At 35.8% G+C, this 12,569-nt stretch overlaps 2 protein-coding genes across 2 annotated transcripts; one reads left to right on the top strand and one right to left on the bottom strand.

The window, feature by feature from the left end:
• Window positions 1-1,926: 1,926 nt before the first annotated feature.
• On the bottom strand, window positions 1,927-3,141 carry LOC110932029 (protein FAR1-RELATED SEQUENCE 2-like). The gene is made up of 3 exons (XM_022175389.1): window positions 2,777-3,141; window positions 2,258-2,516; window positions 1,927-2,115 (listed from the first exon to the last, which is right to left on the bottom strand). The coding sequence occupies exons 1-3, from the start codon at window positions 3,139-3,141 to the stop codon at window positions 1,927-1,929; spliced, it is 813 nt and encodes a 270-aa protein (XP_022031081.1).
• Window positions 3,142-5,700: 2,559 nt separating this feature from the next.
• Window positions 5,701-9,275, top strand: LOC110932027 (protein FAR-RED IMPAIRED RESPONSE 1-like). The gene is made up of 5 exons (XM_022175388.1): window positions 5,701-5,803; window positions 6,155-6,241; window positions 6,841-7,645; window positions 8,105-8,165; window positions 8,955-9,275. The coding sequence occupies exons 1-5, from the start codon at window positions 5,701-5,703 to the stop codon at window positions 9,273-9,275; spliced, it is 1,377 nt and encodes a 458-aa protein (XP_022031080.1).
• The last annotated feature ends 3,294 nt before the right edge of the window (window positions 9,276-12,569 follow it).

Genomic DNA, 12,569 nt, shown 5'->3' with positions numbered 1-12,569 from the left:
GAAAAAGAGCCTAACCGGATGCAAGGTAAGTGAAACTTACACCTTTTTTTTGTAGAATATGTGTTTATTCTATAAATTGCAAATACGATAAGGATAAAATTCAAGATATGGTTTCCGACGCGAAATAATACGGATCGGAACTAATATAAATGATAAAAACCATAATGAATGGTAAATAGAGGTAAAACAGTAAATTAACCATGAAAAGGCTAAGGTAAAAAAAATGAGTTTTCGAACGGCTACTTGGTGAGAGCCTAAACGAATAAAAAGTGTAGAACGGTGATTTAGTCAAGTATAAATGAATCAAAGTCAATATTTAAAACGACACCAAATGGCATAAGCCATGTTGGATAAACGCGTAAGAAACAGATTTAAGAAACCTAAACAAATTAGCGAAAAATTCGAAATGAGTTACTTAATGAGATGGTAAAAAATAAATTACCATTCGATTATAAGCACAGAATATTGGTCATTTAGACCCAATGGGTCAAATGGTAACGTTGATACCATTTGACAATTAACGACTAATAAGCGTTTGTTGAGATATACGCTCACAGGATAAGACGGCTTATGGATTAGTGATGCAACAGATTAGCAACCTTGAGACAAGGTATTAAAACGGGTCAATATGTTGACCCGAGCCAGGTACGCATATGTGGACTTATAGTTAAAAGTGCAAAGAGGGTCAAATATTTAGTCGAAGTCCTTCATCGCAATAATGAAGGATTAAATATGACCAAAAAGCCCTTGATAGGTAAACCGGGTAAATGACCCTTAGAGGTTGTTTAGAAACTTATACTATGACTTTATAACCCTTAGATGTGTATAAAAGTTCAGGCAAAAACATTTGTGGGTCAAATGCCTAGAAATAGTCAATTGCGAAAAAGGACTAGCCGAAGGGTAAAATTGGGAAAAAGGGGTTCGTTATGTTAAATCCACCACAAAATAGTTGTGGTGAATTATATATAGTTATTTAGATATGGAAATATTGTAGTGTCAAAAAGAAAAGAGCAATTTTTAGACTAAATTGCTTAAATTCCCTAAACGGGTCAAAACAGTTTATGCACAAAGCTTGCGTACTAGTCGCGCAATTTATAGAAATTACGAACCCGAGCTAAAGTATGCATTTTGGTTATTTAAGAATCAGGTTGGTGGTTTTAAATACAAACGGGTCAAAATGTTGATTTTGAATAATAAGTCGATTGCTTAAAAATTTGGAATTTTATTAGTTTGAATGTTAAATTTTAACTCCATATGATGGAGAATTAAATTACGAACGCATAGGAAAAAGGATCACGCAAAACGGATAAGTAGATAAAACGTTAAGACATTTTAAAGTTCGATATTCGATCAAAATCATAGCTGGCATAAAATGCAGGTCCAGATACGGACCTGCTGGAAAACATTGACCCTCGCGCCACGCGAGGGAGTCTCATGACTCTGGCGCGCCACGCGACGCAGGTCGCGGCCCGCGTAGATGTTTGCTCAGACTCTCGCGGCCGCGAGAGATACAAGAGCTGGCAAATTGATTGTTTTTTATCGTTTGATGTTTTCGAACTTATTTAAACTATTATTTAAGCATCAAAATTTACTTTTAAGTTGGTTTTGATCACAGGTTAATATCATGAGTTCCCGGATGAAGATCAAGCTCAAAGAAGAACCGAACACGAACAAGAAACAAGCTTTCGCACTTTATTACGTCGTCATTTATACTTTGAATGTCGTACTTATTTACATTATGCTGTAAAGTTTTAATAAACTCGTATTTTTATAAGTTTGTGTAGTCCTAACTACACATTTAATTGTCGATATTTATACGAAAATCTTTAAATATTAGTAAGGGTGTTACAGCACACTTGACCAAAAAAATGATTCTCACTCTCCGACCTGGATGTCGTTCGCATAAGACCAGACATCTCCTCCATTCTATAGTATGCAGGGATCCAATATTCCAAGTGCAAAAATATCAGATAGCCAGTCATTATCTTCTAAATTGAACTCTGCGATAACCGCTTCCCATTCTGATTCAAACTCTTCAGGTGTGAGAATATCCGTCCACACAACACCGCAAATACATTCTTTAAAATTGGTGGAATTACATAGCCTAACACCAACCTATGTATAACACGAAAACACCATGCATAAAAAAAACACAAAGACAAAACTTAATTAAAAAAACACTAACAAGGTAAAGAACACCATGTATTTTAAAACGCAGTGTATCCTAAAACGCCAAAGGTAAAAAAAGCATAACAACCTTCACAGAAAGTTTATGCATCACATGCCACATGCATAACCGTTGCCTCATGTCAACAAATACAACAGAAATAGCCTTCTTCATTACTGGATCTTGGTCAGTGACAACAACTTTTGGTTGAGAACCAACAGCTTTTAGAAAAACTCTCAACAACCAAATATACGTATCAGCAGTTTCCGACGCCAATAATGCTGCACCAAATGTAACATTGTAGTGATGATGGTCTATACCAGTGAACGGTACAAACACCATAGAGTATCTGCATATAAAAACGCCATGAGAGCTGAAACAATAATAAAACGCCATTGCATGTAAACTAATAAAACGCCATTGCATGTAAAATAATAAAACGCCATTGCATGTAAATTAATAAAACGCCATTGCATGTAAAATAATAAAACGCCATTGCATGTAAACTAATAAAAGCAAAAAATAAAAGAAGTTGAATTATAAAATATTACTTGTTGGAATGATACGTGGCGTCAAACGAAATCACATCACCAAACACGTGGTAATTACGTCTGGCTTAATCGTTCAGTTGGAAGAAGATGCTTATTGGGACGTTCAACAAGTTCATGATTGTGCTCCTCGACAAACTTATACACCTTCCATGATCCAGCCTCAAAAAGTACACATAACAGTGCACCACAATCAGTCCTCTTTGAAAAGTTCGATCGCACTACTCGCTCCTTTTGATTGGGGTCCAACGTATCAACCTTCTTGTCCTTGTGTAACCCAGATCTCGTACACAAGTAGTACTTAATATGTAAGACACCTTTAGAGTTTGTCTTTGTAGTCCCTTTCCTGACTGAAAACCCACACTCCTTGGCATACTTAACATACATTGAATAACAATCATCGAGGCTTGAGAATACCATGTCCATTGTGGGCTTTAATTCTTCACTAACGTCAGGAATAATAAATGGTAATACAGTTTTGGGGCAAAGCCTTTGACTCGAGGAAGAAACTTCGTCTTAGAAAACACAGTGAGGAATAGAAAAATCAGAAAAACAAAGTGATGTCTCGTAATAACATTATATATTAAAACGCCATTAATTGAATAATAAACAAGACATAATAAACACATAATTTAAAAACGACATGATAAAAAAGCCATGAGATGAATAATTAAAAACACTTAACAACATAAATAATTAACAAAATATAACATCATAATGAAAACGTCATATTAACAAAACTAATGTTTACACAAATTAACAAAATAGTGATAACTGATGTTCACAAATACTACTAAATAAAATTCAAAACTAATTAAATAGATGTAAAACGCCAATGATCGTAAAAAACATAAGAAATATACTAGAACGCAAATGACAATTAAAATTAATAATGAAAACTCCAAGTGCAGTTCTTAATAATTGTTTAAATACCAATTAAAACGCGATTAAATTGCATAATTGAATAACGCTATTGAAAATCATACAACACATTATAAAAATAATATTACAAAAAACGTCATAGAAAAATGATAAAAGAACAAAACGCCATATCTGTTGCATGATTTGCTGGAACGAAAAAAGAAAAACGCCAACGAATTTTACTTTGTCGAACAGAATACACGTTAAACGCCATAGATCTGAGAAAGCTTGCAATGGAGGTAATAGCTAACAATAATCTTTTGAGTTTTAATTTGAAAGAGATTTATAACGCGAATAAGGAGGGAACGTATAAAAGGACAATCGTACCCCCGCATAACAATTAGGCCCCCTGCCACGTGTTGGGCCAGGATCAAATACAAAGGATACTAATTGTAAGAAGGGTACAAAGGCTCTTAAAAAAACCCATTACACAAAAATAGTTTTTTTTAGGTTTTTGGGGGGTGGGGGTGTTAGGTTCTTTTAGGTTTTTGGGGGGTGGGGGGTGTTAGGTTTTTGGGGGGTGGGGGGTGTTAGGTTTTTTTAGGTTTTTGGGGGGTGGCGGTAGGGGGTTAGGTTTTTTTTTTTTTTTTGGGGGGGGGGGGTTAGGTTTTTTTGGTGAGGTATAATTTTTTTTGCCGGGAGGGGGGGGGGTTAGGTTTTTGGGTGGTGGTGGGGTGGGTGTGGGTGGGTGTTTAGGTTTTGGGTGGTGATGTAGTGGGTTTAATTTTAGGTTATTGGACATTTGTCATTCTATAAATCCTTCTTACACTTCTTACAATTAGGAGCCTTTGTAGAATAACTTGACCTATATATATATATATATATATATATACGACAAAGATCCGTTAGGAACCACCCTTTATTGCGAGAACCGATGTGAACACAACAAAAAATGCCTAAAAATAGCTAAAAAACACACAATTTTTTTTAATATTTTTATAAAAAAATCGCTACTTTTAGTAGCCAAAAAAAAATTTTTTTTGGCTACTAAAATTAGCGATTTTAACATAAAAAATATTAAAAAAAAATTTAGATTTTTTTAGGTTTTTTTGGGGTTTAGTTTTTAGCATTTTAGCTTTGGGGAGGGGGGGGGGTTTAGGTTTTTGGGGGGTGGGTGGGTGGTTGGGGGTTAGGTTTTTTGGGGGGTTTTAGTTTTTAGCATTTAGCTTGGGGGGGGGTTAGGTTTTTTTAGGGTTTTTTAGGTTTTTTTTAGCTATTTTAGGTTGTGTTCACATTGGTTCTCGCGGTTCTCGCAATAAAGGTGGTTCTCGCATGAACCTTACCCTATATATATATATATATATATATATATATATATATATATATATATAGGGGAGGGTTTAAATGAGAACGCTAAATATCGCGAGAACCGTGAGAACAAATGAAAAAATCGCGAGAACTTGGTCAAAGACAATTCAAATTCAAAATTTTTTTCTACACTTATCATTATTATTTGAATACAATGTTAGAAATTTAATTTACACGTTTAAATTTACGTGAATTCATAAATAAAGAAAATTTACACATGTGTAAATCTGTTATATTTACACATGTGTAAAAAATCTAAAAAGAGTGATTTTCAAAGGAGAAATGAATTATTTGATGTTGTAAATTCTTTTTTTGATGTTGTATATTAATTACAATGAGATTTGTATTAAAAAATTGGTTTTGATTGGTTTTTTCATTCGTTCTCACGGTTCTCGTAATATTTAGCGTTCTCAAAATAACCCTCCCATATATATATATATATATATATTTATATATATATAATGTAAGTATCTATGGAAAACCCTTTAATCTAAAAAACTTGGGAAACCTGAATTGTGTGGACAAGATTGATCCACATCATATCTTTAAAACACATGTTAAAAGGGCAAATTGGTCATTTGTTCAAGCCATCACTTCACCCTCTTCCCATCCCATCAAGTCACATTTATTACCCATCAACTCATCACCTTTTTAAACCAAAAAATATATACATATCTTCCATTTCTTTCTTCCTTCTTCATCCTCCATTCCTTTCTTCTTCAAAAACCCTAACTCCATTGCTTTCTTCCATCTTTCATGGCCGATTTTCAGGCTTATTCTCCTAGCCGTGTATTCCGGAACAACTTCATCGACGATGAATCACCGGCAGTTTACTTCCAGCTGGCATCAGGTTTGATAGGTATGTGTATGAATCAAGAGTTTGTTCTCTTTTTTTTAGAAGACATTCATGTTTTTTTTTGTTCCTGTTCTTCTTTTTTTAGGAGTCATTTCTCTTCTATTCTGGGTAATCATCTTCTTTTGGTTCATGTTCTTCATTTTTTATGAGTCAATCATGAACACCCTGCCATTTACATGTTTGTTGGTGTTACAGATTAGATGATTTATTTTGGATCCTTTTGTTTAACTTATTTGAAGTTTTTCACATTTTTTAATATCTTGCACAACCAACTAACCAATTTGTATTTTCTTTTTGTTTTGTTGGTCTTGGAAACCCATTACTATACAAGTTTATGATTTATTGTATAATCAGGTGTTGGACATATTAGAGATGAGAACATGCAGCCAGAGGTAGAACTTCAACAGTTTCACTTTCAGATGTTTTCACCAAATGAACAAGGTTTTAACATTTAGATTTAAAAGCTTTTTTTTCTTAAAAAAAATACCTTATTCTTGTTTTTCTAATTACCAGTGCAAACTCGGGTTTCAGATATGTGGAGTGATGAGTATGACGAGGAATCACCGCTACTCGCACGAGCTAACGACAGAGGGAAATCCCCGCTAACCTGACCTGATGTTCATGAAGGTTATCTTTAACCTTTTTGGCAGCATGGAACCGTAAATATATTTGAAAAATATTCATTCGTAACATTGTAACATGTGTTAGCACTCCAATAAAAGTGTTAGCACTGCAATAAAAATAACTTTTACCTTTGTATTTTAAAAAAATATGCATTGTTTACAAGTCTCATATGCATTGATCAACGTAACACGTACACATTACACATGTAACATGTGTTAAAACCTTACAGAAAACTAAAAAAATCCATGATGGTGTTACAAAATGTAGCCCTTATGACAAGGTTTTCCTAAAAAGATACATTTTATGTTATTTTTCAAAATTACTCAGTTGTAACATGTGTTAAATATGTAGCCGTTATGTTTTTTTTTTTTGGAAAAAGATTTAGTTTTTGTTTAATTTACACATTTTATACACAGATGAACAAGGAACTCCCCGCTACTTTGTAACTCAGACCCCACAAGGAACCAAATATTGGACTCCTATTGTTGACAAGGAGTTCCATCCCGTTCTTGGAAAATCATACGACACATTTGAGGAGCTTATTGCAATGTATAAGGCATACGGATATCAAGTTGGCTTCGATGTAAAAAAGGCGCAAACAAAGGTTTGGAATGGGTATGCGACGCACAAATACCTAAGGTGCTCGAAAGCTGCTAAACCGCAACAGAAAAGGACGTTCGACACTCTCTGTGAGTCTTCGGTGATGACCAACAGGAAAAGTACATTCACACACACTGATTGCAAGGCGCAGATTCTTGTCCTCATCACGCAAAACCCTACTCGTTTTGTTGTACACAACTGGATTGATGTGCATAATCACCCCCTTATTAACCCATTCAACCGTGACCTTTCAAAAATATCAAGAAAACTCCCATTTGCAACGCAACAATTTATTCACCAAATGAGCATCAATCGTATTGGTCCGATCAAGGCCCGCATGTGCCTTGTAAGTATTAAAGGTGGTCATCACAATGTGCATGGTACTCCCGACGACTTTAAAAACTTTAGCCAGAAGTTGAGGATTTTTATAGGTAACCGAGATGCTCAACTTTTTCTGGATCGCCTTCGTGATCGAAGGGAAAGTCTTCCAAACTTCTACTATGACTTTGTTGTATCTGATGGGAAATTGAATGCTGTGTTTTGGGCTGATGAGATCTCCAAGCTAAACTACAAGCCTTTTGGGGATGTGTTAGCGTTCGATGCTACTTACCAGACAAACAAGTTAGTAGATATATTACACCTAATATATGGAACATGTTTTACATGTGTTACACATGTAGCTCTTACGTTACAACCTTTTCTTTTACTTCAAAACAATTGATAACATGTGTTACATGTGTTACAGATCTACCTTTTTTAATTTTCAGATAGTTGTACATGTGTTACACATGTAACCCTTACTCTAAGTGGTTCTGGAAAAAAGATAAATTCATTGTTATTTCAAAATGATAGGCAATTCTAAGTTGTGTTACACATGTTAAATTGTCCATTGTCAAAACATTAGGCAGTTGTAACATGTGTTACACATGTAGCTCTTGTCTTACAATGTCTCCTAACAAACGTTAGGCGTATTGCATGTGTTTCACATCTAACTATTAAGATAAATGGTTGTGAAGAAAGATATCTTTACTGTTACTTCAAAACAATAAGCATTTGTAACATGTGTTACATGTGTTACAGATCTGCATTTTTTACATCTTTGACACCTTTACATGTGGGCCTTCTAAGATGTGTTAAAGATGTTAGAATTATCTATTGTTTTGAAGTAGCAATAGGCATTCTTACATGTACCTGCATAATGTTGTGAAAAAAGATTCATTCATTGCTACTTCAAAACAATAGGCCGTTGTAGCATGTGTTACACATGTAGCTCTTATATTACAATATTTCCTAATATGTGTAACACGTGTTACAATTGCTTATTGTTTTGAAGTAACAGTAAAGATACCTTTTTTCATTGTTACTTCAAAACAATAGGTAGTTGTAACATGTGTTACACATCTTAAAATTGTCTATCTTTTTCAAATAACAACAGGCATTGTGACATGTATCTGGATAATGTTAAGGGTTCGAATAAGAATATGCATTTTATTTTGAGATCTGACACTTGTTGCATGTGTTACCCCTGACATGTAACATGATTTTGTGCTAACCGCCCACCCTATTTTTTTCCCCATGTACAACATGATTTTTGTACCATTCACTGGCGTAGACAACCACATGCATTGTGTGACCTTTGGTGCTGGGTTGCTTTTAAATGAGACTGTTGGATCTTATAAATAAGTACTCCAAGCATTCCTGAAAGCACATGGGACTGAACCTCGGTTGATCTTAAGCGATCAGGACTCGTCGATGAAACAGGCTATTCAACAGGTCTTTACTACATCTTGTAACAGGCTTTGCATGTGGCATATTATGAAAAAGCTACCAACCAAGGTCAAAGATAAGCACTGAGATATTATTCCGAAGTTATTTTTTTTCAGTACCTTATTTTCGACTTGTTTTTTTTTTCCTTTAACCTCGTTAACAGATTGCGGGTGACCTGTTACAAAACACTGATGTGAGGGCTTGCATTCATCGACTGGTTTGGAATGTTTACATAAAGCCATCTACCTCTGAATCGCGATGGGCAGCGTTGCTGGAAAAATTTGGACTACAAGACCACCAATGGCTCAATGAGATGTACGAAATCAGGGAACGTTGGGTACCTGCGTACTTCAGGGACATCCCTATGTACTGTTCGATGAAGACGACTTCACGTTCCGAAAGTTCAAATGCAGCTTTCAAAGTTAACTCTACCAGCGCAAATACTCTGGTTCAATGGCTGCTATGTTATGACGCGGCGAATTGACGCACAACGTTACCGCCAAAGAGTTGCTCATTTCAAATCTTCTTCCATCGTTTTCAATGGCAAAAGCAATCTGCCCATTGAAGAACATGCGTTCGCTATTTATACTCACTCTGTGTTTCACGTTGTTCGAAAGGAAATCCACAAACGGCACAATGGTTTTTTCTGTCACACATGAAGACAATGTTTTCACGGTTATTTTTTTTACAATAGGATGCCTAACACATGTTACATATAATATTTTTTTACAGCCTAGCGTTATAGTGCCTAACATTGGTTTAGCTTTATAATATGCAGGTCAAGTTAAACAACGTTGATAGGACAGCAGATTGTTCATGCCGTGGTTTCACCCGCATAGGTTACCTATGTTGTGACAACCGAGATTCCAGGGTCTTTCCTCTACGTGTCACTTGCTCACAATCTGGTTTCGTAATTTGTTTTGAGTGGTAACTAATGCATGATTGTTAAATGATTAAAGTATTTTTTTGTTAGTTGTTTGATGCCTAGTCATGAGGTAATTGTGCTTCCTTAATTCTGGTCAACACATCACACAAGTCGACGAAAGATGGCTGTCCACGAAACAAGACTTTCATCGTCATCACCTCACGACGAAACAAGACTTTCGTCGAAGTCCATTAAGGGCCTCGGCCCAACATAACTCGCGGCCCAGCTGTGGATATTTTATTGCTCAGTACTGTTATGTAGTCTGTCAAACGTAAACTAAAACCCTAGACTCTCTCTAGACGCACGATGGCAGTAGACTTTCTTTCCCCCTTCGACGCATTTGTCTGTTCGATAAGAACCTCCGGTTAGTGCAATTGCTCTCAGTCTTTGTTGTTATGTGATGTTAATTCTTGATTGATTAGGGTGGTGTTTGCACTAAAACATATACAGATTGTTATGATAATGTTATACGATGATGAGTGATCACACTATATGTCGGTAGATAAGAAATTAGTATATGTTGTATGATTATATGTTGACAGTTGGTGGTTGTGGTTTACCTTGAATGAATTATATATAATAAGATTTTGTGAATAGTTGATTGGCCCTGTTGATGCTCGGTGATGTGTAAATTCATGAATATGACTTTTAGATTGTTAGAATTATAACCATGTGCATGAACGTTAGGGTTTTGGGTTAGTAAGTTTGATGGTAATCTGATTATGTTGATGAGGTACCCTATAGTCGGTCTTAATATCAGTACATTCGAGTTTCATATATATAAATTAGTGATGTTTTATGCATAAAAATTTATTAGGGTAAATGATGTTGTGTATGTGGATTATGAAAATGATCATAGGAATGAAAACAGAATAGGTTGTATAAGTAGTTTTGATGCATGCTTAATGTTGAACACTGATCCATAACTGTTGAAATATAAATTATGATTTGAGAGCATGAAAAATAGAGTTTAGATGGTATTGCATGTCTTCAAGTGTAGTCTGATGATTTGACTCGATTAAGGATTTCATGATGTTATTGTAAATGGTAATTAGGGTTTAATGTGACTCGTAGATTTAGCAAATGGTTGTATTTGATGAATGAGAATTACTATCGAAGGTTATTTGTGCGTGTACTGAAACCTACTATGGATCTGTAATTGTTTAGCAAGGGAGCTGACGAAACATAGTGAGTTTCGTCACATGATAACTCGATGAAACATGTGTTGTTTCATCACATGTCAACTTGACGAAACACATGGTGTTTCGTCACATAGGGTTTCGTCGAGTGCATCTTTCGTCGAAGGACTTCACATGAACAGTAGGTTATGATGATTACACTACTTGCATGTATTGTAAAGATTGAATAACCTTAATCGAGAACATGAAATCTGATGTATCTAGTATGTATGGTAAACCATCTGTTACGTGTGTTACGAGCTGAATTAATTGTTACCTGTTAAGCCTGGGTTCTACTGTGAAAGCACACTATGAACGTATGAGATCAATGTGAATGTAAACTGATTTTGTATACGTGAATGTCATAGGCTGTGACTGTTTAAGTGTGAACAAGTAATTAATCAAACCGAGCAAACCAAGGTGAGTTCACTGCTCTTTTTCCAAGCATGCATCCCGGGAAGGGATATCGGGTAACGTTCCAGGGAGGAATGCAGGTTAATGGGATGTTGGTTATTACTCAGTTTCTATCATATAAGGACCCTTATATCTATCGATTGTTGCCGGTAAGGCAACGAGGTATTTAGTTGATAGCGCTATTAGGTTTGGCACCCTCACACCGGGCCGGAATGGACAGGCGTGAACTAATTACCTTGACCACTTGACCAATGCTTTGATAGAGGCATTGGGGTTTGGGCAAACACATCTAGTAGCCACATACGGTAATCGAGTTAATAACATCATCAAAACAAATCATTGAACAGTTTTACACACATATCTGGTAACTAAACGCGTTAACAAAACTTTGAACTCACCAGCGTCGTCTGAAACACTTGTCTGCATGCTTGCAGGTCTATAGGGTTATATCTTGTGGAACTTGCTGTCTGGAAGGCTGGATTGGTCATGGGTCGAGATACATAGAATCTCCATACGAGCTTAATGGTTTATGTACACATGGTTTACGAAATACTTAACATATGAGTTATGCTTCCGCTGCATACAATGCATGATATGTAACGTTTGTGACACTTTAAGTTAATGAATGAGAGTTTTATTTAAACATATTTATGAGTTCAATGTGATTGGTGGCTTGGATCCTGGTACGTCACACGCCTCGCGGGGGTTTCCGCATGTGGTATTTTGGGGGTGTGACAGTTTGGTATCAGAGCCACTGGTTATAGTGAACTTGGTTTTAAAATGTTTTTATAAAACCAGACTATAACCAAACAGTTTTGACAACAAAGAATACGACCATGACACTCAGCTCCAGATTGCAAGGTTCGTCTCTCGTATACTCATTGTACTGCATAACTAGAGAACACTTACATATGATATTGCATGTGATTGCACGTTTAACACAACAGTATGAACTTACGTATTACTTGCACGTGTTATATGACTGATAGGGTGGTATTTTCCCTAAACATTCGTGACTCACGTTTTATGATGCTCTTTGTTTGCTACTCGAGTTTGAGGAACCATTTGACATGAGTTAGGAGGAGCTGAGATGAGCATGCAAATCACAATATTATTGTGGGTGCACACATAATAATAATGTGGGGTGCATGTGAGTCCCAGTTAGACTTAACAAGTGAAAAAGGGGTTCCGCTATGTTATTTGATCAGTGTGAAACGTAACAAATTAATAGGAGTCATAACAGTGACCGTCTCCTACTCGA

The sequence above is a fragment of the Helianthus annuus genome, chromosome 3 (assembly GCF_002127325.2).
Source record: "Helianthus annuus cultivar XRQ/B chromosome 3, HanXRQr2.0-SUNRISE, whole genome shotgun sequence".
Taxonomy (NCBI): Eukaryota; Viridiplantae; Streptophyta; class Magnoliopsida; order Asterales; family Asteraceae; genus Helianthus; species Helianthus annuus.
This window is presented reverse-complemented; position numbering and strand designations above follow the sequence as displayed.

What these genes read in the sequence shown, in the direction of transcription:
- LOC110932029 (XM_022175389.1), bottom strand. Translation starts at nt 3,141, where the DNA reads ATGGACATGGTATTCTCAAGCCTCGATGATTGTTATTCAATGTATGTT. An exon ending in ACTGAACGATTAAGCCAGAC is followed by an intron (nt 2,517 to 2,776) that starts GTAATTACCACG and finishes TTTTATATGCAG; the next exon opens with ATACTCTATGGTGTTTGTAC. An exon ending in TGCATAAACTTTCTGTGAAG is followed by an intron (nt 2,116 to 2,257) that starts GTTGTTATGCTT and finishes TGTTATACATAG; the next exon opens with GTTGGTGTTAGGCTATGTAA.
- LOC110932027 (XM_022175388.1), top strand. Translation starts at nt 5,701, where the DNA reads ATGGCCGATTTTCAGGCTTATTCTCCTAGCCGTGTATTCCGGAACAAC. An exon ending in GCTGGCATCAGGTTTGATAG is followed by an intron (nt 5,804 to 6,154) that starts GTATGTGTATGA and finishes TTGTATAATCAG; the next exon opens with GTGTTGGACATATTAGAGAT. An exon ending in GTTTTCACCAAATGAACAAG is followed by an intron (nt 6,242 to 6,840) that starts GTTTTAACATTT and finishes TTTTATACACAG; the next exon opens with ATGAACAAGGAACTCCCCGC.